The sequence below is a fragment of the Salvelinus namaycush genome, chromosome 29 (genome assembly GCF_016432855.1).
Source record: "Salvelinus namaycush isolate Seneca chromosome 29, SaNama_1.0, whole genome shotgun sequence".
Classification (NCBI taxonomy): domain Eukaryota; kingdom Metazoa; phylum Chordata; class Actinopteri; order Salmoniformes; family Salmonidae; genus Salvelinus; species Salvelinus namaycush.
Window position 1 is genome coordinate 20,285,756 of NC_052335.1, and position 27,557 is coordinate 20,313,312.

The 27,557-nt window shown below is 45.1% G+C and overlaps 1 protein-coding gene across 9 annotated transcripts in view; it reads left to right on the plus strand.

The window, feature by feature from the left end:
- Positions 1-1,880: 1,880 nt before the first annotated feature.
- Positions 1,881-27,557, plus strand: part of LOC120024176 (afadin-like) — a 117,878-nt gene continuing 92,201 nt past the window's right edge. For all 9 annotated transcript variants that reach the window (XM_038968349.1, XM_038968353.1, XM_038968355.1 and 6 more), the window contains exon 1: positions 1,881-2,196. In XM_038968349.1, coding sequence (XP_038824277.1) covers positions 2,095-2,196 — 102 coding nt within the window. In that variant the 5' untranslated portion in view covers positions 1,881-2,094. The remainder of the gene's footprint in view (positions 2,197-27,557) is intronic.

Here is a 27,557-nt window from a genome sequence, read left to right on the forward strand (position 1 = left end):
TGTTTCCAGTGTAATATCGGGATGCAAACTCAACATTTAATACATTTCAACTCTATATCTGAAATGTCTTATTTTTTTAAGCCCATAGCCATGTGTGTGAGGTGTGTACTTTTGTTTCACAGTAGATTTGTTTAAGACTACCAAGAAACACTCTGTGTGACCCTGATTTAGCCCACTGCAGTAATTAATAACCTTTGAGGTATGCTTGCTCCCATTCCATGGGTGTGGAGATGTGTGGCCTGATCAATATGGGTGTGATCATTTTAAAACGCATTTATCCTGCAGCACACAGCATGCACAATCACTCTCTGGGTAAACATAATCCCACCATTCTCCAACTGGTCATTCAGTACCGTTTCCTTTGAATTAAACATTGCACACTGTTCTGTTGAACTCAACACACTCCAGTTTCCCAACACACATATCTCCCTCTGTTGGCCAGGCTAGGGATAAGGCTAATTTAATTGTGATAATTGAAATTCCATTATTGTGTGAAATGTGTCCCCTGATATAGATATAAAATGGTGGGAGGTGAAATCACACCTCTGCAAACAGAGCCATGCTAACACAAGCATTCATCAGCTCAGTAAAATGGCACAAAGCAAAAATAGTCAGTTACAAGGTAAAAACAGAAATTAAGATGGACTAAACTCAAGTAATATGAATGTTACTGACTGACCTTGTCTTTATTTACTTGTGTCTGATGGAATGATTGGTGCATTTAGATGTCCTCTTTGAGGAACAGTAAAGTACTCTCTTAGTAGACAGAAAACATCCATTTATCCTCTGATTTCGACTCTATCCCCTGGCCCTGGTATAAAAATGCTTTGTCTTGGTGCTCTGTAGGATGGTATAGACTCTACTTAGCCGTATCGTGCCCAGCCATGTGTGCCCATATAGCCTTAGCACGCAGGCAGCCCAGTACTGACGCAATGTAATGATGTAAATGAACTCATATTGCGTCAGTGGCCACAGTAGCCCTCCCTGCCTCATTGACTTGACTGCTGCCCAGGACTGCACAGCTGGGCTCGTCAGGTCTAACGTGATGCTGTCTGACTGTGCACGCCCCATGGCCCTTCCACTTTCGCATGAGCACAGGAGCGAAAGCTACGCCGGATAGGCCACACAGACAGAGCCACATGAGCCAAAGCTCTGTTCATCCCAATTTTTATGATCCCATACAACATGACATTATCCTGTCTGACAATTACAGCACACACTAAAGCAAGAGGTTGTTGTTCCAACGCTTTTAGTCTTGATCATTGTGCCAAACTTACTTCAGAATCAAAATGTTGTTGTAGCAATAAATGAGTATCAATTAGGAGGCTATCACCATTTGAACCTTCAATCACATGGTAGGCCTATGTCATGTAACTGTATGTTTCTTAGATCCAAAACAAACCTCTGTCTCAGTGGGTGTGATCACAGGATGATGGCATTACCATGGTAGCCAGTGTGACATTCAACCATATTGTTCAACCTGCTGACTCAGATCTGTTTAGGGGACAAGGAGGGAGACAGGGTTCCCTTCAATGCTTGTTTACTTGATAAAACACATAGGCCAACTGTCATATTAGATTACATAGAATTAGATGACAATTTACACAAATACGTAATATTTTCCTGAAAATATTCAGTAGTCATTAAATTACAGTAAAATACAATGACCTGTCTGTAAATTTACAAAGTTTCATTGACCATTCTCATGGTCACCCAATTGACAATTGAAATGTTTATATATGTATTGTATTGACTGGAAACTGTACTGGAGTCGAACTAGTTAACGCAGGGGAAGGCACACATCACTGTTGTGCTCGTGCAAGGCAAATTGTAAGGGCGTGAACGCGCGCTGAAATAGTCCTATTTGCTTCCCGGGGAGAGAGAACCGAGTGCGGTAAGCGAGAGAGGAGAACGCGGAAACAGCAGGAGCGGTCCGCAAGAGGTACAGCTACCGGTGACAGCGAAACACTCGAACGGTATAGAGCCCAGATCCTGGGTGCATTTCTTTCGTGAAGTTATCGGATCAGAGGCTTTTTTTTTTTTATCGCTGTAAGGGGATTTTTCTTCAGTAGAGAGTATCATTCGGGATTCAGAATGTCGGGGACCAGGGAGGAGGAGCGGCGGAAACTAGCCGACATCATTAACCACTGGAACGCCAACCGGCTTGACCTGTTCGAGATCAGCCAACCCACCGAGGTGAGTCCGTGGACCTTCCCTGAGCACAGGCCGCACCCGTCGGGAGAGAGGCAATCATTCCCAAGTGGAAAGAAGACCGGGGGATACGCGTGCGGATTCTCTTGTCTGATAATGAATTATGAAAAACTGTCAACCAAACACATTTGTTAACAAATACCTGTATAGTACTGTTGAAATTGTCAAATGACCACAAAACTGTCTCAAACTCGAAAAACTAATTATCCACACCTTAATCGCAAATCAAACTAGCTACTGAGTTAACCAACCTGACAACCAGATCATTGGCGCTAGCTAACGTAATGTTTGAGAGCTAGCTAGAAAGACAGCTCGAGGCTGTTTTCTTGCTCACCAGCAGCACGCTCCGGTTTATAGCTGTAGCAAGTGCATGCAATGGCGGACGAGGTGAATACAGTAATTTATGCAATAGATTGTAAACTTGCAGTCACACTTGACTATTCGCTACCAAGCTAGCTAGCATCTAAACACACACAGATGCAATCCAACGTGGACGGTTACCTGGAAAATCACGACTCCAAATCTCGCTATTTACAGATAGACAAAAAATTCTATTGCATTTCTTGTGTTGGTTTTAAAAAAATTTATACGTTCACATTGTAAACAAGTGAAGCACACATTAGCTAACAGTAGTTAGCTCATATCGCTAGATTGTCGTTTGGCCACTTTGTATTTCAGCACCATGATTATGGATAGCAGCAAAGTAAAACACCGACGTCGTTAGCTAGCTAGCTAGCTAGCTTAGCTATCATTCTAACGTTATCGAGAGTGTTGAGTTGGGATGATGACTAGCCCAGTAATGGACTATAGGAACATAACATTACTCATTAAAGCCATGTTCTTTGCCACTCATCATGTAGCTATGTCACTAGGTGGTAAGGTAGCTAGTTGGTGTCAATAAACATTACTGTATGGTCTACTATATAAAATAAGTGTTTGCTAAGACAATGTTAAGTGTTTAACCTGTTGCTGGGTGTCTCAATATATCCAGATGGCTGGCTAGCTAGTTATCTCTCTTTTCTAATCAAACTAGCTACTAAAATGAGTCGTGTTCTTGCGTCTCCTGTCGTGTTTATATTTATTGCATCCAACACGCACGTAGTTGTTGTTTTTGTCTGATGGGTTTCAGATCTAGTTAATATTTGTTGGACTGTGTGTGTACAGTTTGCTACATGTAGTAAAGTGTTTTTTGGCGCGCAGGCAGAAGCCAGCTACCCCCACCCCTCACCTCCAAGTTGTCAAAGCATTGGGGGTGATGGGGGTCCCCTTTGATCCGATTAATTAGCTTTGGACAGAAGGACCGCTTCACTGTCAGCTAGGCCTAACTGTTGCTGCTGTGTTCCTGTAGTCCTGAGTCAGTATTCCCCTGCTAGTATTTACATTGCTTAAGAGAATTTGCTTTTGTGATGGTTTGGTTAACATGTCTCACATGTAACACACACCCCCCTCCCCACTCTAGTCATTGCTCTCCACACCCACAACCCTATGTCAATTTTGTATTTCCTCCATTGCTTATGAACTTGCCAACAAAATGTCAGAGATTGTTGGATGTCATTAACATAATAACATTCTGCATCAAGGCTATTATGTCATTTTTAGCCCATGCGTGACAAACGCTCCTTAAGCCAAAAAAGTATACATTTCTTGCAAAGATGTTAATGACATGGTTTTATAGCATGACCCCATGGCTGGTTATTGTAAAGCAGATGGGTCAGTGTATCTCTTTCCTCTATCTCCTGTGGAATTCACTTCCTTTTTGCCCCTCTCTCCTTAATAGTCTTGATAAATGCTATAAGATATTCAACTAGTTGTAACTGCTGACCAAGTCTCTATCCTTTGGAGTAGGGCCAAAATACAGTACCAGCAGTCTTAAGGGCTTACATTTTAAAACCAACCAAACAGCATTTTCCTCACCAACTTCGTATTGATCCTCATTAGCTGCATGGCTTGAGAGAGGGTGGATGGAAACTTTTGACTGGCCCAAATCAAAGCCCTATGGAGCACTGCATCCTGTCAGAAGGTTGGGTCTGTTTGTCAGAACAGTTTTGTCGGAATCCAGGTTTCCATTCCATCCATGTGGAAGCCAGTGATTTGATTGTTGGTGTCAGTGGAACAGTTCACCTTTTAGAACTTATCATATCCGCCCTCTGACTGGCAATGTGTGCAGACTGTGATCCTGGGGGAATGCTGCGTATGTTGACTATGGGTTGGATTGGCCAGAAATTAAGCGCCCGTCTCTTTTGTGTGCTACTGCTACCAACCAAAATAAAGCACAGTTTCACAGCTTGTTTTTGTTATATTTTGAATGGAAAGAGGACTGAGTTAGTGATCAGAGCAACATAATGTATATTCAAACTGATCAGCTGACCCTTTGATAGATAATGTTTAATCCCAGTTCATTTTTAACCATGCTGTTGTTGTGTTCTGCCTTAAACAAGGACAAATTGAAATACCTTGTTAATTTATCTGCTTTCGTCATCCACTAGCAAAAGACTGATGTCAGGTGGCCTTGAGAAGGGGGGTGTTATTTCTCCAGGTCATGTATGACATGAGAGGTTCTTGTCCTGCAGCCCTCTCTAGCATGTGACTTGTTGCCAGGGTTGGGTAGGTTACTTTCTAAATGTAATCCATTACTAGTTACCTGTCAAATTGTAATCGGTAATGTAACTTTTGTGTTACCCAAACTCAGTAACGTAATCTGATTACATTCAGTTCTTTTAGATTACTTTCCCCTTAACAGCCTCTTCGTCACCGATCCCGTAGCGGTTGAGGCATTAGAAGAAGACACAAATGTATGTTACCAATTGAACGGCATCTATTGCAGGATAAATCCATGTTAAAGTTTACATAGCTGGCCATATATGGATGTTACATTTTACTTAATGGGTTGGTTATGTAGGCTTCTTCTTTCTAATGATCAATTAGCCTTTTAAAATGATAACCTTGGATAAGCTAACACAACGTGCCATTGGAACACAGGAGTAATGGTTTCTGATAATGGGCCTCAGTAAGCCACTTCTCAGTAAAAAGGCACATGACAGTCCGCTTGGAGTTTGTCAGACAACAACCACCCGAGCCACTGCCTGTTCACCCCACTATCATCCAGAAGGCGAGGTCAGTACAGGTGCATCAAAGCAGGGACCGAGAGACTGAAAAACAGCTTCTATCTCAAGGCCATCAGACTGTTAAACAGCCATCACTAACATTGAGTGGCTGCTGCCAACATACTGACTCAACTCTAGCCACTTTAAACAATGCCACTTTATATAATGTTTACATATCCTACATTACTCATCTCATATGTATATACTGTACTCTATACCATCTACTGCATCTTGTCTATGCCGCACGGCCATCACTCATCCATATATTTATATGTACATGTTCTTATACACACACAAGTTTAAAGCAATGAATAAGGTAGTTGTTGTGAAATTGTTAGATTACTTGTTAGATATTACTGCACGGCCGGAACTAGAAGCACAAGCATTTCGCTACACTTGCATTAACATCTGCTAACCATGTGTATGTGACCAATAAAATGTGATTTGATGTAATTTAGAGTTTTGAGGACCTATCACCATAAATACAGGAGCAGAATTTCAACCAATCTCAACCTTGTCTTGCTTCATCAAGTCTTGAGATTTAAATTGATCAAAGCCATTGTGTTGTTAGATTTGTCACACCTATTTTCTTTACACTTTCATTTCAGGTTTACCATCTCCATGGAGATTTTTCCCCTGCATTGAAATACACTGAACAAAAATATAAATGCAGCATGCAACAATTTCAAAGATTTTATTAACCTATATTTAACTAGGCAAGTCATATTACTGAGTTACAGTTCATATAAGGAAATCAGTCAATTAAAATAAACAAATTAGGCCCTAATCTATGAATTTCATATGACTGGGAATATAGTTAGGCATCTGTTGGTCACAGATACATAAAGAAAATAGGCGCGTAGATCAGAAAACCAGTCAGTATCTGGTGTCACCACCATTTGGCTCATGCAAAGTGACACATCTTCGCGTAGTTGATCAAGCTGTTGATTGTGGACTGTTGTCCCACTCCTCTTCAATGGCTGTGCGAAGTTGGTGGGAACTGGAACACGCCTTCGTACACGTCCATCCCAAACATGCTCAATGGGTGACATGCCTGGTGAGTATGCAGGCCATGGAAGCTTCCAGGAATTGTGTACAGATCCTTGCTACATAAGGCTGTGCATTATCATGCTGAAACATGAGGTGATGGTGGACAATGAATGGAATGACAATGGGCCTCAGGATCTCGTCACGATATCTCTGTGCATTCAAATTGCCATCAAAAAATGCAATTGTGTTCATTATCCGTAGCTTAAGCCTGCACATACCATAACCCCACTGCCACCATGGGGCACTCTGTTCACAACGTTGACATCAGCAAACTGCTTGCCTGCATGACGCCTGGTCTCAGACGATCCTTCAGGTGAAGAAACCGGAGGTCTTGGGCTGGGGTGGTTTGCGGTTGTAAGGCTGGTTGGACTTACTGCCAAATTCTCTAAAACGACGTTGGTGATTTATGGTAGAGAAATTAACATTTTCTGACAATAGCTCTGGTGGACATTCCTGCAGTCAGCATGCCAGTTGCACACTCCCTCAACTTGAGACATCTGTTGCATTCTGTTGTGTGACAACTGCACATTTTAGAGTGGTCTTTTATTGTCCCCAGCACAAGGTTGACCTGTGTAATGATCATGCTGTTTAATCAGCTTCTTGATATGCCACACCCACACCTGTCAGGTGGATGGATTATCTTGACAAAGGAGAAATGTTCACAATCAGGGATGTAACAAATTTGTGCACAAAATTTGAGAGAAATAAGCTTTTTGTGCGTATGGAACATTTCTGGGAGCCCTTATTTCAGCTCATGAAACATGGAACCAACACTTGTAGCGTTTTTTAAATATTTTTGTTCAGTAAATTTACACACACACACACACTGAAGCATCCTTGTGTGGGTGCTCGCTGTGTACTGTAATTATACTTTACACAGAATAGACATGGTTACCAACAGGTCCAACAGCTGTAATTTGTGAGTTTATAATCCAGAGAGTGGTTATATGTGGGGACCTGGGAGTGGGCTGTCTGGGATTAGCACATCCTGACTGTGAATTTGGATCAGTCATTCCCTCTGACTGTTTGTTGCGGCTCATACTGGGGCGGCAGGTAGCCTAGTGGTTAGAGTGTTGGACTAGTAACCGAAAAGTTGCAGGATCGATTCCCCCAAATCAAATCAAAATCAAATTTATTTATATAGCCCTTTGTACATCAGCTGATATCTCAAAGTGCTGTACAGAAACCCAGCCTAAAACCCCAAACGGCAAGCAATGCAGGTGTAGAAGCACAGCTGACAAGGTAAAACAAAATCTGTCGTTCTGCCCCTGAACAAGGCACCAACACTTGTTCTGCCCCTGAACAAGGCACCCACTGTTCCTAGGCCGTCATTGAAAATGCCTTTTTAAATATAGGTAAAATAAATAAAATACTGGCCAACACTTGGCTCCTCTTCAATGGGCCAAATTATTATCTGCTTAAAGTTTGAGACTTTGTAATAATATATGATTACTGCTTCTGGTGTTGTACAGTTCACAAGATGACTCGGCTAGTATTGGCTGAACTATTGGAGCGCACCGCATTTGACTTGAAGGGGATGCTGAGAGTTGGGCTGGCTCACCTCATACATCCTACTGTGCGTGTGTCTCCTCCTCTCTTCTCTTAATACATCTGTTCATCCCGCCCTTCGTCTCCTCTACTGGGAGATGAAGCTGTAAATGAGTTCTATGTCACTGCTCAAGGCTTGCTGCCTGTGTGTGACTGTATTTAGCTGAGAAAGCTCTGTTAGAGTAATGGCTCAGTTCATTAGGAAGTGGCCCAAAGATCACGAACACAACTTGTCTTACTGGCTTCAAATGGAATTATGGCCCATATCTCATGGCCAGACTGGCTATTACACTTCCTGGTCTGTCTAATCTATTCCGGGGCCTGATGCTGAATTATGTTGAGTGATCCAAAGCGGAACACATTTCCATTAACAAATGTTGCACTTTGGCTAATTGGTCACATGATATGGTAAGGACGGTGAGTTTATTTTTCCTTTGCAGTTTCCACAGGTGCTTTCATGTGACTGTGTCTCTGCCTCTCCCTGATCCTGTTATTCTGATGTGGATCTCACACACACACACACAATCTTAATTTATGCTGCTGCTACTCTGTTTTTCATACATCCTGTTGCCTAGTCACCTTATCCCTATACATATCTACCTCCATCACTCGTGTCCCTGCACATTATAAATATGGTATTGGAACTGATCCTGTATATATATCTTCTTACATTCTCCTGTTCTTATTTTATTTTTATTTTGTTTGTACTGCATTGTTGGGTTTAGAGCTTGTAAGAAAGGCATTTCACTGTACTTGTGCACGTGACATTTGAAACTTGAATCCAGACATTAAAACTGAATTCAAAAATATTCATAAATGCATGCATTTAGTAGAAAATCAACTAAATGTATTGAACTTATTGGAAAGTTCATGAATTTACCCAAGTTAATCATAACACATGAATAAAATGCATCAGTGATTATTATTTATTTTTTCCGTAACGTTTCTCAAACGGCACAGGAATTCCCTTCTCTGTGCGTTGTGTGGTGCCCTCGTGTGTCTAATCTACAATTTGTGTAGCCGTTAGCGATAATGCTAATGATAACCGTCTGCTGGTAGATGGAAAGGCTTCCCCAAAAACCTGAAATGCTACCTGACAGAAGGCTGTTATGATTATTTGCATCAATCCATTGGCCATTTTTTTTGCAAACCTTGCAATCGCATGAGCGCTAGGGAAACACCACTAACCAAGCATCTCTGGCTGGTGCCTGGTGCACATTGCATTAAATGATAACGCCCCAAATTCAAAATGTCTTAGATTAGAAGGGGTCTCCTGATTGTTCAACAAAAATGTTATGTTCTATTCCCTGGCCTTGGCTTGTCAGACCCCATTAATCCTTACAGAGGCCTGACAGTCACTCCAGTCCGCCCTTGCCCCCTCCTTACTGGTCCACACAACACACCCAGTCCTCTGCTTGGCTGTTCCTTCTGTCATTCAGAGCCAGACACTATGTCACTCAGTGTGACCTCACAGGATCAGACGGGCATTGTGGGCTGATGACTTGTCTGTCACCCTCCTCTCAGCTCCCATGTAGCCTATTTGACAAACCAATAGAGATCACACAACCCGGTATTATATCCTACTCCTTATTCTGACTGGAGGAAATTTGATATTTGCAGGCCCAATGTCTATTGGGCTTATTGTTACAGGACTTTCCTCATGTGGAAAAAAAAACGTTGTGTTGAGTCTGCTTAGCCAGGGGAAATTCAAACCTCTCTCAACCACCCTTTGTGCTTTAGTTACTGGAAATGTCTCCTTCCATTTGCAAAAAAAATATTTTAAATGTTTTTGTCTGTCAAATAGTTTGTGGTCATCCTTCACATTACGGAATGGTGTCTTTTTGTTTCGTACGGTCTGTCAGTGGGCGGGGTGGTGTGTGGAATGTCTATTCTCTGAGTTTGTGCTGAGAGGGCTGTGACTGAGTGTCACGCATGTTTATGAACAACAACAACAAGTCTCAAGAGGCTAGACTGGTATGGGAGTTGGCTTAGCTCTAGAAGGATTCTGGCCTGAACTTGTAGTCTGAATTGAAACCTGAGATAGTAAGACTCGTGCCTCACCTACTTCCTTTATGGTGTCTGGTGATCGTTGCGTATTTGAGTGAACATCACATACAAATCCCTTATACAGGATTCCCCTTTAATACTTCTGGAGAATAATGTAATATAGAAAGATCTGTTTAATCTTCAGGGCTAGATCTAATACTCCAGTCCACATTATACAGATGACTACTGTTGTATGGGGACAGTTGGCAGCCCTCCCATTTAGTTTGAGTGATGGCCACATTTGGGACCAACCTAAAGTTTGAAAGCACATCTAAATCTCTAGAACTGTGAAAGGTAGAGATGCATTAAACCTCTATTTTCTCTTATGACGAGGAACAGAATGCAGTAGGAGAGAGAGAGATTAGAGACGGCAGGACTTCCTCTTCTCATTTTCTACCTGCTGAGAGAGAGCCTCCTGGCAGATCCAGTCTAATGCACTTACTGCTGGCTTCCTGATGTCCAATTGGAGTTTGCTCATTAAACTAGAGTTTAATGGCCCTTGTGCATACATTACTATGTAGCCTATACATTGGCCTTGTTGTGCTTGTGTACCAGAGAACCATTTTCTCTCTGTATGACAACCAATGAGTCAATGTGCTCATGGTTGTGTGCGGTCTTTGTCCTCCTCTTTCCTGATTGGCTTTTCTCTTGAAGAATGTTCTATTGCATGTCAGGTTGTTTCCCTTACATTAGGACTGCAACATGACTGTATTTCAGAACCCTGCTTTGTGTATGACATATCTCTTTTGTATGTCTGATGGTACTGTTTGTCCTGCTCAAACTCCTTGATGCTGCTTTCGGCAGTGCTGGCGACTCATCTTTGACCCTATGAGATCAAGCCAGCCCCCCTGAAATGCCTCTACTCAAGTTAATGAATGATGGTGCGTGGCGTCATATCCCAGTAGACGGAACGGTGAAGGCCCTAATCCAGGCACTTGTCCTCTCCTGTCTGGACTACTGCAACTCGCTGTTGGCTGGGCTACCCGCTTGTGCGTTCAAACCCCTGCAACATATCCAGAATGCTGCAGCCCGCCTGGTGTTCAACCTTCCCACGTTCTCATGTCACCCAGCTCCTCAACACACTCCACTGGCTTCCAGTCGAAGCTCGCATCCACTACAAGATCATGGTGCTTACCTACAGAGCAGCAAGAGGAACTGCCCCTCCCTACCTTCAGGCTATGGTCAAACCCTACACCTCAACCTTGACCCTCCCGCCCCTATGGGAGTGCAGCTCCCGCTCAGCCCAGTCCAAGCTCTTCTTTGTCCTAGCATTCCAATGGTGAAACCAGCTTCTCCCTGAAAACAGCAGAGTCCCTGCCCCCCCCACACACACCTTTCATAAACTAACACTCGCGCTTGACTCTTTTCACACTTACTAGCTCTGATTTTGCTGATCGCTACTTTGAGGAAAAAGGTACTTAATATGACTGTGGTTGTCCCACCCAGCCATCTTGAGTTGAATGCACTACTGTAAGTCACTCTGGACTCTACTAAATGACTAAAATGTAATAAAATAAATGTAGAGATTGGTATAAATCATGTTTGGCCGGCCCAGGGTAGTGAGCATCTTTACTGTTGTATGTAGGAAATACCTGAGAATGGCCCCCGGCCCTACAAGCCTAGGCCTAATCTCTTTACACAGGAAAGGCCCCGTTCTGTCACACTGTTGGAGGGGGGTTGGGGTGTGCTGAGTCGGCCCTCTGTTTGGTTTGGGCAGGAAAGATAAGCGTAACTATCCGGTGGGAGGGGGGTTATGGTGGGTCAGAGAGGGGAATGGGGGGGCGTGTGTGGGTGGACAGGGAGCTAGGTTGGAGATAATGCTGGAATGAGAGCCCCTCTCTCCCCTGTAGTCCCCGGGGGACCAAACCAGCCCTCCCTCCCTGCCTTCCCTGCTCAGATGACTGGGGATTGGTCAGCTCCTCTGTGGCTGATAAATGCCTGTTAGATCACAGGCCGGGGTTGAGGGGGAGTCGCGGATGAATGATCGGGTAGGAGCAAGCACTGTAGGATCCTTTAGACAAGTCAGGGTTGTCTTGTAAAAGTTAGGTGAGCCCCTTAAAGTACAGTGTGTATGTGTGTAATATATGATTGACAAGGATAGTATGGATGCAATAACTCAAAGGCTTATGTAGAATTGGCCGGTTGGTATTTGTATTCTTTGCGAGGGTGTGTGTGTGGGAATACTGTGCCTGAGGCAGCCTCGCCTGAAACGCCAAAAGTTAAACTGGGAACATCTGCTGCTTCTCATATGGCTCTCCTTTTTATCTGTGTTTTAATTCCAGGACTGGACCTGACCCCACCTTGATGTGTGGTGGGGCTGAGGGAGGCCTTTTAGGGTCGTCTCCCGCAGCTCTTTCACTTTGGCCCACCTCCCCAACCCACACCCATGTAGACCTGGGGCAGTAGAACACAACCGGCCGGCCGGGCCTGGTCCACGCAAATAATATTGTTGCCAAGCAGACAATGGCTGTCTGAAAGATGACCGCTGTGACTGAGGCTTCCCTAAACACAGCTCCCCCCTCACATGTTTGTTAATCTTAACTTAAAATCCCTTCAAACGAGTTGGTTTCTCCTTTGCACTCATGTTTTTCTTTTTCCCTTGGTTGACTTGCTGGGTTCATTCTAAACAGTGGAACTGGAACGTCCTAGCTAGCAGTAGTCTGGTGCTGGGCTGTACATGGAGGCCAGCGGAGGAGAGGCCTGGTGGCGTTGAGTGACCGAGTGCTCTGACTCTGGTTGGGCCCAGATGTGCGGTCTAGCTGGTGTGGGTTGGGGGTGGGTTTGAGGACCCTGTGTGGGAGCAGTTTTGTGTAAGGATGTGGTCAGCTCCCAGAAGTCTCCCCTCAGGCCCATGTGTTTAGTGGTGGGCTCCTGTGTGGTGTCTGCCCCAACCCCCCACCCCCCCACACACACACAGAGTAATCTGACAGAAGATGTGTTCCATATGAGGCCAGCAGTCTGGCTCGCGCTTGGAGAGGCAGTTGACTGGATTGATAGCATTTGGCACAGTGTGTGATGTGCTTTCATAGCTATGTTGAATGTGATTTGAAACCTGGGAATGGGCCTGCAAATGATTTAGGTGGGAGGAAAGAAGGCAATTATCTGTTTTGTCAAATCCCAATATGTCTTTGTTGGAATAATGGGCGCAGTTTCACGGAACAGTTATTCTTAATGTTAGGCTCATTTATGGCCCATTTCAGTCTTCTGGAGTTACCTGGCATCAGTTCCTGAAGACAAAATACATAAGTACTTAGCAACATCATATAGGGGTAAGATTTAGAACAGCTGCCATACCTGTGGTGTGAAGTCTTCCTTCCAGGGTAAAAACAACACAGGCCTGGCCTGTCATGGCTTGTCTCATCTGCAAACAGCATTGTAACCTGAAGTGGTTGGCGTCAGTGTCCTGGGCAGGGTTCTATGGTTACACTACACCTGGTTTTTGTTGCTAACACAGGTGTCCGAAGATCGCCAGACTTACTAAGGACTGACCGGCCTTTGACTCAATGGTGCGAGGTTGTGGTCAATTTTGTAGAGCTTTGCCGTCTCCGATAATTGGCTAACGTTCGTCAGCACTTTATTTTTTCTCTCTTTGTACCAAAGTCACCTCTCCAAGGCTGCTGGAAGTTGACGGTGCCCTGTTGCATAATTCAGTGTGTGCTTGTGTGTCACATCTCTTCTCCACACAAAGTAGGACCATACAGATCACACTAAGGTCACACACAGGCTGTGTGGACAGCGCTCTGACATGCAACCTGCGTGTGTGAGAAAATCTATACATTGTAATCACACATTACCGTGTTGCACCACAACCCAATATTTCACAGCGAGGGCTTACGTAAGGCCATTAACCAGCTTTAAACATTGATTGATTCCTCAAACTGAACATAGTTCTTTGGTTTGTCCGGAGACAGAGTGACCGTAGTGCAGAAATGCAGTTATTGTTAAAACAACAGTGCTGTGTGGAGTCAGCCCTATCCCATGTGATGTTCAAGCACAGCACACGGCAGTCCCTCTTACGGACTCAACCAGAAGAATACTGACCGGTTCTTCTAAAACTAGACTCTGTCTTATTATCGTTCCTGTGATACTGGCAGGCAGTGGGGGGGAAAAGCAACAGTAAATGGAAGCTTCCATCTATAAGGAAGCATGGGGCTGCACGTACAGAACTGCAGTTTAAAAAAAAAAAAAAAAAAACATTTTGTGTTCTCTGGCTGCCGACAGTTTGGTCAAAAGGGAGTTTGTGTACGCTAGCCTGTCAGTGCGTGAGCTGTCGAGTAAGACTGAATAACGTCCCAATGAAGAACAATCGGAGGCCTGTGCTGGGACTGGGATTGCAATTCTCACTGGGCTCCATTAGGAGAGACAGGAACTTTTTTTCTTTGGCAGGAACAACGCTATTTATCAAGGGAGAAAAAAAAGAACCAACTTCAGCTCATCCTTTGTGTTTGTTTTCCCTGTGCTGTAATGGTTCATGACCAGGACCTGGTCTGAGCTCCCAGTGATGGGATAACCCACATACCCACTCAGCCAACCATGTGACCTGCCAGGCTCAGCTCAGAACCATGTCCCCATTCATCCAGCTATTTTATCCATAAAACCTAATCAATGGATATTATTGGCAAGTACACAGTGTATAGGGGTCTCTTTCACCACTCATACTTTCCAGCTCTGCTTAAACAGTGAAGCCTTCAGAGAGGCTGTTGCTGTGTAGCAGAGGGAATGCTGTTCTCCTGTCTGCTCAGCCAGGACTATGTCGAACAATGGCTGTATGTCAAGTGTCAGCCAGGCAAACGGCCTGAGTTGAAGGGTAATTTAAGACGCTGTACCTCCCCTAAACGGTCTGTGTTACTGAAGCGGCAGGCAGACAGGCCCATCTCCCATCTCCCCCTGGAATTTACTGCTGTCTCTGTACACAGCGGCGCTTCTCATCATGCCGGGGCCTTGTGTAAAGACCTCAGAACCAGGAAGGAAGTTACCCCTCCTCCTTGTGAGCACAGAAAATACTGCGCCATCCCCTGGTAACAATCGACCACTGTTGGGCTATCGCGTAACCTTGATCTGTCTGTTTATCAAGGCCCAGCCTGGTCGGCAGGCAGGCACAGTTAAGTGTTTGCCACAGTTAATTTGCAGTGTTGCATGGCATCAGCTAATTTAGAACACGCTCCTGGTCCTCACTCACTCCATCCCACAATGCTCAACACAGAACAGACTGGGCACAACTCACACCTGGGACACAGGAGATGCACTCCTATGGAGCACGTCGGAGAGATTTGCTATAGAGCTGTGTTCTTCAGTCCCGGGGCGCTTCGGGATGTGCGCTGTGCAGCAGACCTTTGTTCCATTCCAGCACTAACACAGGATACTGCTGCTGTATGTACTGAGGGAGGGCCAACCAACAAGAGACTCTCCATAGAGGGAGGTAGAGTTGCAGGTTATGACACACCACATGCTTATCAGATGAGAAGATGGAAATACAGACTGGTGTAGAAGGAGGTTTGTTCTAGTGTAATGAAAGCTATTAAAGCTCTGATTAACAGTGTATTGATAGACCTTGAGGGGTTGTCTGGGTGTGACATTAGTTTCTACTGAGGAGAATGTGAAGAAGCCCACAAACATTAACTGGGAGTAGCGTGAGGTCACCCCCCCCCACTTCCTCTGAAGTCTCGCTTAAGTAAAAAAATATTTACTTAGAAAGTAGAGGACCCCCCCCCCCCCCCCTCCTCGGCTAAGCTGTTCCCATAAGGCTGAGCTGTTCCCATAAGGCGGTCACGCCTCACAGCATGTTGAAGGAAGGTCAGATCAATAACCCAGAGTCCTGGGGAGATGACTACATGCAGCTGGAATTCATTTTGACCAACGACCTGCAACAGGCTCTGTTATCAGATGGGCTGTCATCTAGTCATGGGAAGTTCTGATCTTTTCGACTCGTTCAGTAAAAATAACATCTTTCGACTAATTTCGTTCATTTCGGTCAGTAATGCTCGCGGGATCCCCTACTGGTGAACGATGAACTGACAACTCGAAAGAGTCATAATTCTACGAGCCTCTCGTTCAGGTTGTTCACCATAAGGGGCTTATTGGAGCTGTCATTTGTGACAGACTTGTAAAAGTTAAACAATGTTAATTTGTTGATTGCTATACATAGAATAAGATTTTCTTGATACATTTGAAACTAGGTCTAGTTGTGGCAGCAAACGGACTAGATTTTTATTTAACCTTTTATTTAACTAGGTAAGTCCGTTAAGAACAAATTCTTATTTACAATGAATGCCTCTTGGCGAAATGCATTTCTTGACTGCCGTGATGGTGATAAGCACAATATCGTTCGAACTGCAGCACCCCAAACTATCCGTTCTCGAGTTAAAGTTTGTTGAACAGAATTTAATAATCAATTAATTGCATTCATTCTTGCACCATGTGATCAATTACCAGTTCTAAACATGTGTTTTTCTTCTCTAAGCTGTTATTTCTGCCAGCAGCATGATCTATTTTAGTTGTTGGTCGAAGAGCATCTCCAGAGCCGCTGACCTGGAGGAGTGCGTATTAATCCTGCTGTAGTCATTGCAGCCAGCAGGTCAAACGAACGCCAAAATGTCACTCAGAAAAACAAATCATTACTCGTTCTTGAACTGCACATCACTACTGTCATCAGCCACAAAGCACCTTTAAATACCGCCAGCTCCTAGTCGCCTATCCTACTGAACCTTCCCCTCTGACTGTCAACTGACGGGGTGACTGACGTTGGTGACACCTGCCAAGTTTGTTTCATGGGACCAGCAAACATACAGACCCAGGTCTCCTTTGAGTCGTGTTCCAGAACAGGGCTTCGTTCCTGGGGGAAGATCTCCTGCAGAGACTCCCCTGTGGTGGAGGTCTGAGACTGTCTTCCCTGCCAGAGCTCCATATCCTCAGGCTGAGTCTGCTATACAGAGCTGTTGTTGACCTTGACCTTCTCCCTCTTCAGAAGATGCAGTGTTTAATGCCGGTCCTCTCACGACCTTGAGAGAACGTGTGGTTTTTAGCTGTAAAATTGAGACGGTAGAACTGTCAACAACATTGACTTTGAGGTGTAAGCATTAAAAATAATGTCAAGTTTAGTCTTTCCTCTATTCAGTTAAAATAAAACGAAAGCCTGTTTTTTAATTTAAAAAAATACATTTTTATTAATTTTAGACTTCTCACACTTGTATCCAGGTTTTCTAATGGGAATACGGTACTAGTGCGAATTCCTCCCTGTAGTAAAAATGTTGGTGTTTTTGCTGTTGGAACATGTCTATAATGTGTCTAGCTCCATGGGTCTCTAGCTGTGCATCTAGCTGTTTAGCTAAGTGGAGAGAGTTAGTGCAGATGTGCATGTATCAGCTGACCCCACTCAGTGCACTTTGAGACTGTTTTCTTAGAAATGTGGCATGTAGCTAATTTAACATGCTTACCATGGTTTTTATTAGCCAAGCTGGACTGTCTGGATGTTTACTCAATGTTGCACCACACACAGCTCTAGAGATCGAATCAGGGAGAAGTGATTAAGGCTGTTTTCACGGACTCTCTTCTCTCACTCTTTCTGGTATGACCCTCCAGCTGTAGAGGAGGATGTGGCTGGATTCTGGCCTCTCTCGCCCCGCCTTGTGTTTTCTCTCTTTAAGGCTCTTCAGGGGAGTGGTCCAGCGCAGGCTGCAGCTGTGCGTCTGTCTTTTATTACTGGAGAGGGTTGAGCCTCTTTGTTGAACTAAGCACTGCGAGGGACCTAATGGCATTTCAGCCCATCTTTGAGCGATGGAATAGAGAGAGTGAAGGTTAGGGAGGGATAGATTGTAATGCGGCGTCTTAACATTAACCGGGTGATGGACTGACTGGCTGGGTGGCTGGGTGGCTTTCAGCTCTCCACTCTTGGCTTTTCACAACCACCACCACCACAGTATCTGCTATGGTTACGACGGGTCCTAGTGTGTGTCTGACCACCACTAGCCTCCCAGAGGAGATGTTATTTAGTAAGACTCCTCCTGTCTGTCTGCGTATGAAGCTGGAAATCCACCAGTCACTTCCAAATCAAGGCCCTGTATGTGGGAAGGCCTTTAGAGAGAACCTGACAAGCCAATCAGTCCTCCATTACAATACATTATCTTTGCCTAGGAGAGGGGCTGCTTTCAGGAGACCTGGTTGTCCATAGAGCTGGTAGTGGAGGGTGATGTAAGGCCTGTCTGGGGGAAAGTGTCTGTTCTCAGACTGATAAAATCTACCCTGAGGTCTTGACCCCTGTGTTGATAGTATCTCCATCGAGGGTTGGAGTCGTAGCCTCATTCCCCCCAGACCTGCACTGATAGCAGTGTCTGTCTCCCCAAGCTGCCTGGAAGTTTTGTTAGATACGTTAGTGTTTATTAGATTGGACGTTTCAAATTGGTTTTAACTGCCTTTTAGAAATCTAATCTAGCTCTCCTGATTGTGATTCTGCCAAATGGAGCCCATGTTTTGGAGCGCTGGTGCTTTTCACTGTTCTGCTTCGGTTCTCTCAGAACTGCGCAAGCTCCGATATGTGGCTGAACCCGTTGAGTGATATTAACGCAACGTTTTGTCAGACGTCGTTGTGCCAGGTTATTCTCAAACACGTGGTGACATGTTGTTGTGGTAACTTGCGTCTTGTCAGCACCCTCTTCTTTCTGACTGACCCTGCAGTTCTTGAGTTGTTCTGAGAAGTGACTGTCTGCAAAGATGTCACCAGAATGCTCTTTCAAGGCATAAAGTATCTTTAAAATACATTTGACATAGAGGGGACCTCACAATACAATATTGTCACGATACTTTGGTACCGATATGTATTGTGATTCGATACTGATTTTATTACGATTCAATGTTCCAATCCATATTGCTCTCCATATGTCTGCTGCAGAGGGACATTAACCTTGAGAGAACACGTTTTTTGATCAGTCATGTAATTGAAAGTGCTGAAAAACAAAATTGTCTCCCTATTAAAAAAAAGATGTAGAACAAGTTAAAAAGACAATACTGGAGTTTTGGTGCAGGTACAGCCAACTCGCGCAAAAATAATATTACGATATTTTCAAAACGATACCATAAAAAGTGAAAATAATTTCCCTATATGTATCTATTGATTTTCCACTCCCCACCCCCCATCACTACTTTGCTGTGTCTGTCAGACGCTATCTAATAGTTCCCATATAAACTACACTGTATGTCTGGGGGAGGTGACTGCCTGCTCACTAGGTAGTTAAAAGCCCTGCACAACACTAATTACTGTTCTCAGATCAGTTTGACGTGGGAGGACGGCTTGTCAAACACCAGAATTGCAGGGTTGACTTACCCTCCAGGATTTATAGGGCCCATTTGTGTGAACTTATGCTTTTCACGCACTTGGTGGAATTGCACTAGAACAAAAGACCACAGAAATTGGCCCATTTGCTGAACTTTAGGAATGAGACCTGGCATTTTGGAGCCATTGCTTGAATGTTGTCGAATATGCCCAACTTCAGTATTTTAGTGTATTCTTTTCTTGTTAAAGTCAAGATTTTCTTCGAACCAAGCCTTGTGAGACCGAGAAAAGTGCAGTAAATCCTGAGACGGTGTTCATGTGAAATCCCCCGTAAACGTATTTCTCAATCCCCTTTGTAATGTGCTGCAGAGAGAGAGAGATCAGTGCACCTCACACACTGGGCTGACTTCATAAGGTGCTGCACCAAGAGAGAGCGCATCCTCCAACCAGGGATAACACAGATGGATGAGAGCGGGACCGGAGTAGCGGGGAGGAGAACGGAAAGTAGAGTTGGATATAGGGAGAGAATTAGCAAGAGTAGGAGGTGGGACTGAGGTGACGTCATCCCAACTATCAGGCTTGTCGACTGTCCTGAACTCCTGATCAACCATGGCCTCCTGAACACAACAGTAACATCTCCTCCCCCCTATGACTGACCTGTAGCCAGGGGGAGGGCTTTACTCAGCCATCCACCTCCCCTCTCTCTAACCATAGGCCTTAATCATCCACCCCACTGGCCCTGTTTGCTGGATTAAGACCATGGCTGTAAGGGAGGATATGAGTGATGTCAGAGACCGGCAGGCTTCATTTATCTTGGTCTTCATGTGATTAGACATTTCAAGTTTTATTAGTCGTATGTACGGGATACACATATGGTATACACCGTCCCAATGAAATGATTACTTGCACGTTCCTTCTCGAAAACGCAACAACAATAAGAAATAATACAAGTTAAGAATACCACCTTTAGGGCCTCCCGGGTGGCGCAGTGGTCTGGGGCACTGCATCGCAGTGCTAACTGCGCCACCAGAGTCTCTGGGTTCGCGCCCAGGCTCTGTCGCAGCCGGCCGCGACCGGGAGGTCCGTGGGGCGACGCACAATTGGCATAGCGTTGTCCGGGTTAGGGAGGGTTTGGCCGGTAGGGATATCCTTGTCTCATCGCGCTCCAGCGACTCCTGTGGCGGGCCGGGCGCAGTGCGCGCTAACCAAGGGGACCAGATACACAGTGTTTCCTCCGACACATTGGTGCGGCTGGCTTCCGGGTTGGAGGCGCGCTGTGTTAAGAAGCAGTGCGGCTTGGTTGGGTTGTGCTTCGGAGGACGCATGGCTTTCGACCTTCGTCTCTCCCGAGCCTGTACGGGAGTTGTAGCGATGAGACAAGATAGTAATTACTAGCGATTGGATACCACGAAAATTGGGGAGAAAATGGGATAAAAAAATTTAAAAAAGAAGAAAGAAAAAGAATACCACCTTTAAATTAAATGGCTCAGTAGAATAAACATTTGGTGGGCAAGTGTTTAAATTGTGCTGTATTTAGCTATTATAATAGGAGTCTGATAGCATCAGATCTGATGTGTGTGTGTGTGTGTGCGTGTGTGCTAAGGTGCGGAGAATCCGAGCAGGTGGTCAGTCCAGTTCAAGTGTTCAGCAGTCTGATGGCTCTTCGATAGAAACTGTCTCTGAGCCTGTTGGTATCAGACGTCATGCTCCGATATCGTCTGCCCAACGGTAAGGGAAAGAACAGCTCGTGGCTGGGGTGTGTCGGGTCCTTGATGCTGAAGGCCTTCCTCCGGCACTGTTTTGATTAGATGTCCTGGATGGCTGGGTGCACAGTCCCATTGATGTACTGGGCTGTCTTCACCACCCGCTGGACGGAGCAATTCCCGTGATTCAACCGGTCAGGATGCTCTTGATGATGCAGCAGTAGGAACATAAAACCTCATTCTCTCTACTGCAGTCCTGTTGATGTGGATCAGGACATGTTCCCTCCTCTGCTTCCTGAAGTCAACAATCAACTCTTTGTTTTGCTGACGTTGAGGGAGAGGTTGTCCAGGCACCACAATGCCAGTTCACTTCCCTCCTCCCTATAGGCTGACTCGTCTTTGTTGGTTATCAGGCCTACAACTGTGGAGTCGTCAGCAAACTTGATGGAGTTGGTGTCGTGCCAAGCCATGCAGTCGTGGGTGAACAGGGAGTACAGCTGAGGACACACCCCTCGGGGACCCCTGTGTTAAGAGTCAGTGTGTAGAATGGGCCTGATATGCCTGATCTGTTATCTTGAATGATTGGAGAATTAAGTTCACTTCAATGAAGTTGACCGTAGATCAGTGGTATTCAGTTTTTTTCTTTGGGGACCCCTTTTTGTTCTGCCAGAATTTCTGCTGACCCCACCCCAAATCTAATGTCACAACCTTCAAATCAGTATATTTCTATTTTTACATGAACAAATCAACTTAAATTCATTACATTTTCATCTCTTATCAAAAGGAAAAGAAACCAATAAATAGATTTACTCAATAAAATTATATTTTTCAAATCTTTCGCAAAAACGTTTGTATAATGTCCCATACAATGATCTGTACTTGTATTATTATTTGAAATGCCGACCCCACTGCAATTCCCCCGCAACCCCATTAGGGCTTGTGACCCCGACTTTGAATACCACTGCCCTAGATGCTGATTCTAGGGCAGCTTACAGTTTTCCCCCTTATGGTTAAAGGTGGTAAAGTCATAACAATGATCATCTTTAATGCTTTGATTATACTTACTGGGAGGCATATTAGGGCCTAAAATTAGACGGCAACAAAACCAGATCAACGATAGTTAGTCACTTGACTCATTACTTTTCAAATCCCTTTGTCACAAACCCTAAGATGGCGCCATGTTTGAATGTCCACAGGTAGTTGGTTGAATCGTTAGTTTATCTTGGCAGCTCTTATCAGCGGGGTGTAAACAAGCAGATAAAGCCTTTGTAGAGTGGGATTAGTTCAACCACTGATTTACATTGTTGTAGTAGGAGCGTAACTGGGTCAAAGTCCATCACAGCCACACAGCTTTGTGAAGTGTTGCAGAGTGAGAGTGCCTTGCCATGCCAGTCAACAGTGCCTTTTATGGTGCTGACTGTGGGGTGGGGGGGACTGACTGGCTGTGAATGGGTGGACCGTGTACTGATTGCCTTTAGCCTAACCTTGGGCCCTGAATGAGTGAGTGCTCTTATCACTAGGCCCTGCCTGGGGAGATGTTGACTGGATGCCCTCTGGGCTGCCTTGTCCTGGTGTAGGGCATGCTATGGAGATGCTGATGGGCCTCATTCAGTCTACACACAAATGTTGTGGAAGGTTGCAGATAGAAAGATCACTAATGGAACTGATGTACTGAATTCCTTATTCTACAGAAAATACTTATCTGATCGTTGCCCAACATACCACCCTGCTGAACACGGGGTGTAATCATTAGTCAGATTATGTTGTAAATTGTTTTGTCTGTTGCAAAATGTTTCAATTTAAATAACTACAAATTCCGTTTTTAAGAACACAATGGCTTTTACGTCACGTTGAAGTGCGGTTGGAGTTAACGTTTTTTGTTGCAAAATGTTTTGCAACTTTTGCAACGGAATCCGACCTAATGAATACACCCCATGTCTGGCCCCAGTTTGACTTCAGCAGACAGGTGCTGATGGAGAAGGCCCATTGTGTTGATTGGGGTCAGGCTGGGAACCTGTCTGACTTCCTGCTCTGCTACCCTGTTGGAACGCTGTTATGTGAATCGCAGCAGCAGCCTCAAATGAACTATAAGACTCTCTCACTCTGTGCTGATTGTTCACTCATATAATACAGTAAGTTACTCCCTTGATGTTTCCTCTTGTCAAAATCTGGTCGGCCTATTTGTGTTTTGATTGAGAACACTCACATACACAGACAACACTGTAGCTTGAATGTCTAGTCACGGTTGTTGGTACTGCATAACGTGAGTTCTGGATGTGGCCCAGCAATATCCATCTCTCCCTCCCTTCTATACTGTGTGTACAGTATGTCCTCAGCTGTTTACCTGTGTGGGACCATGTGTGTGTGTGTGTGGAGTTTGCTGCTGCACTATTTAGTCTAAGTGTGTGGATATAGGCTGCCGTGAACAGATGGAGAGGAAGTTCTGTACACACACTCCATGTATCAGGTCGTGTCTACACTTGACACTTACATGCGACGTCTGCTATCAGAATACGAAGATCATATTGAAAAGGCTGGTCTAGACGCACAAAAGGCGCTTTGTGGTCTGATTGTGTTCAGATCTGTCTGACCACTTCAGGAGGTGGTCAGGGATGCGTTGTGTGCGGACTTCTCCTCAGTCTGGACACAATCAGGCTACCCGAAAGCGCATACAGTGAGCGACGTAATCAGCACTCCTCCCACAAGTCTCCAGAAATGGGACCGAGCGGCGCCTTTTCATTATAATGCTGTAGGAACCAGGCTGTATCAGGCTCTGATTGGGAGTCCTATAGGGCGGCGCACAATTGGCCCAGCGTCGTTAGGGTTTGGCCTGGGTAGGCCGTCATTGTAAATAACTGAATGATTGGCTATGAAAAGCCAACTGACATTTACTCCTGAGGTGCTGACCTGTTGCACGCTCTATAACCACTGTGATTATTATTATTTGACCCTGCTGGTCATCTATGAACGTTTAACATCTTGGCCATGTTCTGTTATAATCTCCACCCAGTACAGCCAGAAGAGGACTGGCCACCCCTCAGAGCCTGGTTCCTCTCTAGGTTTCTTCCTAGGTTCCTGCCTTTCTAGGGAGTTTTTCCTAGCCATCGTGCTTCTACATCTGCATTGCTTGCTGTTTGGGGTTTTAGACTGGTTTTCTGTATAAGCACTTTGTGACATCATCTGATGTAAAAAGGGCTTTATAAATACATTTGATTGATTGATGGGCCTTACTGACTTGCCTAGTTACATAAATCTAGTGACAGGAACATACACATGGACATAGCTTATGCTTTATGGCTGGCTGGCGTAGTGGGGAAATGGGATGAGTATTGATCTAAATGTCATAATGCTGTGCAGAGGGCCGAGGGGGACATTATCCTAGATATACTTTGCACTGTAAAGATGGCCTTGCTTTCTTCAGTACTTCATTACACAGTTAGTTCTGCTGAAATCCATCGTCTTTACACAGCTGGATCCATTCATCCACCCATGGTGCTGCATCTGACCCAGACTGCCTGTCAGCCAGAGCTCTATTAAAACATGTTGGCCCCTCTGCCCTCCCCCAATCCTCTCATCTCCTGTCATCATGGGGCTCTACCTGCCTGTAGGGGGTGTGAAAATATTTCTGGGCTGGCATGGGCGAGGAGGGAGTGAGGATGGTGTGAGAATGCTGAGGGTGAGGGAAGGGGGGGAGTAGCTCCTCATTAAAAGCATTAGTGCTGGGAGAATGTTAGATCTGACGGAGCACATTAGCGTCAGCCTGCACCCCTGCAGCCCACACGGGGAGAAGGCATTACTGTCAGCCTGTCTGCCTGCCTGCGTGTCTGTCTGCCTAGGAACAGGCTCCGCAGATGGCCGGCACTATGGCTGCCTGCATGCAGGATTATTAGTTATCACTTATCTGGCTACCCCCGCCTCAAACAGGCTCACAGGCTTCACAATGGCTTTGCCAGGCGGTTCTAACACCACCACTCCCAAGGCTTTAAATAGAACTGACTCGCCTTGTAAATGTGGTGGTGTTTCTTTCTGTGAAGTTCCAAATTGGAACTTATTGCCTTGAAGTGTGTTCCGTTTCAAAGTGGAACATAGATAGTGCTGGCTGTGACTGGAGAGGATTCTTGATGGGGTGAAGTGGAAACAAGGTCAAGGCTGTTATTAGATAGCGTTGGACTTAAGACCAGCCTACTGAGCCTAGATAGAGATGGCATTGATATTTTTGACTTAAAACATCTAAAAGTGAACTATCTTTTGAGTAGTTGAAGTTCTCATAGAGCCAAATCCTAACTTGATCTGTGAACAAAATCACCAGACAAATATTCCATAGAAATCAATTCATGGTTTCGGTGTCTGGCTTATGCTTGCATATTTGAAGTGATGATTCTCCCAAGACTGTGCTTCTAGCTAGCTGACTCTCTCTGGGGGTTGACCAATCCCCCCCTTCCCCAAAACACAGGTAAATATTGGACTATAAATTGTGCTTTCCTGTATTATACTTACCGTAATTTCCGGACTATAAGCCGCTACTTTTTTCCCACGCTATGAACCTCGCGGTTTATACAATGACGCGGCTAATTTATTTATTTTTTATTTTTTCACAAGATTCATTCCGCCAAAAAACTGAGCACCGTCACATAATGTGACGTAAATCGAGCGCGCTCAAACTTGCCATCATTCTGATTACGGTAGTCATTTTGTCACCCTCATCATGGCAAAGACACGGAGAAATGCATATGATGCAGCTTTCAAGTTGAAGGCGATCGATCTGGCTGTTGGAAAAGGAAATAGAGCTGCTGCACGGGAGCTTGGCCTTAATGAGTCGATGATAAGACGTTGGAACTGTGCAGATCTGACTGAAAGCCAAAACAATCGCCACCGCAATGAAGTTTGACTTTCTTGGTAGGCTACTGTTTACTGCTATTTATTTTTTATTTTTGTTACAAGCCGTGTTTCGTTAAAGCCTATTTATTTTTGTTACAAGCCGTGTTTCGTTTAAAAGCCTATTTATTTTTGTTACAAGCCGTGTTTCGTTTAAAGGCTGTGTAAAGTTCATTTGTTTCAATGTACCGGTAGGCACTTGCGGCTTATAGACATGTGCGGTTTATTTATGTACAAAATACATATTTGTAAAAAATTCAGTGGGTACGGCTTATATTCAGGTGCGCTTAATAGTCCAGCAATTACGGTACGCTAAAATATTTATATTTTACTGGGCCATTTACTTTTAGTATCTTATTTCTTATTGCTGTTGCATTGTTGAGGAAGAACCTTCAAGTAAGCGTTTCGTTGGACGGTACATACGACTAATAAAACTTAACTTGACCTTGTGTGAGTTCCCACGGGACACCCGAAGGCCCTGGGTCAGAGGTGACCCCAGCAGAGACCAAGCCTTTGAATGTGCTGTCACTTTCACTCCAACACTGCAGACAGCCTGTGTAGTCCCCACCTGTCCCTGTCTGTTACACTGATTGATAAGAGGTGTGTGTGTGTTGTAAATCACCTGGTTCTGTCAGTGTGTTTGTCACAGAGATCCCCCTTCCTCTCTCTACCGGACACTCTCTCCCTGCAGCACTCTGGGAAAGGGGAAAGGCTAACTGAGACAGAATCCTTTGGGCCATCAAAGGGCCAACAAACCCAGCAGTAGGTAGAAGTTACCCCCTAATCTAGGATCAGGTTACCATAACCATTTTGGGTTATGAAAATCTGACCCTGTATCTGTGGTTAGGAGCTACTAGATCCTGTGAAGATAGATGGAAGCTTTTTATTGTGGTCTGCATTGTAGGTTATCTGGTGGGTCTTCTCTCAACACAGTATCCACCCAGCAACAGTAAAGTGAAGTGATGATTTGTGCATATGTGGTCATATTCTTTTGCCTCTAAGCCTCAGAAATGTTGGCCTGTCAAACTGGGGAGATGAAAGCACTGCTGGTGTAAAAGGGAATTGGGGATGCTTTAAAGAACCTCTGTTTTGACATCTCATCTGTCGGGAGATTTGGAGAAGGGAATGAGAACTCTCTGATGCCGTAGACTCTGTCAGGGGGAGTCTCCCTGCCTCCCCATCTCTCTGCTTGTGCTGCTACACATCACAAAAGCCCTCTTCAAAGGAGCATGGGCATAGTGCCTGTTGTTATTAGCAAAAGGTGCAAGCTGTGTCTGGTCTCTTAGAACACTTGTACAGGCCATCACAAAGGGGAGAAACTGGGCTTGAGCAACTTGCGCGCGCACGCTCATCCTCCCAGCGCTCCTGCAGAAAGACCATGAGAGGAAGAGGCCAAGCCCACTAGCTAAAAGGCCCAGTTCCAGCAGCCAATGTTTTAGTTGAACTGTGCTACTCCATCATGAAGAGATTCCAGTGGGTTCAGACGGCTGCTACCATTAATCGGAGGATGATGGTGTGTGTGCAGTTCCAGCTCTAGTAGATGTAAGCCAGGGCTTTCTCCTCCACCTCTCCCCCTCTCTCCCCCGCTCTTCACTCGCTCTCCCCGCTCTCTCTCCCCCCGCTCCCCGCTCTCTCTCCCCCCGCTCCCCGCTCTCTCCCCCCCCCCGCTCTCTCTCTCTCCCCGCTCTCTCTCTCTCCCCGCTCTCTCTCTCCCCCCGCTCTCTCTCTCTCTCCCCCCGCTCTCTCTCTCTCCCC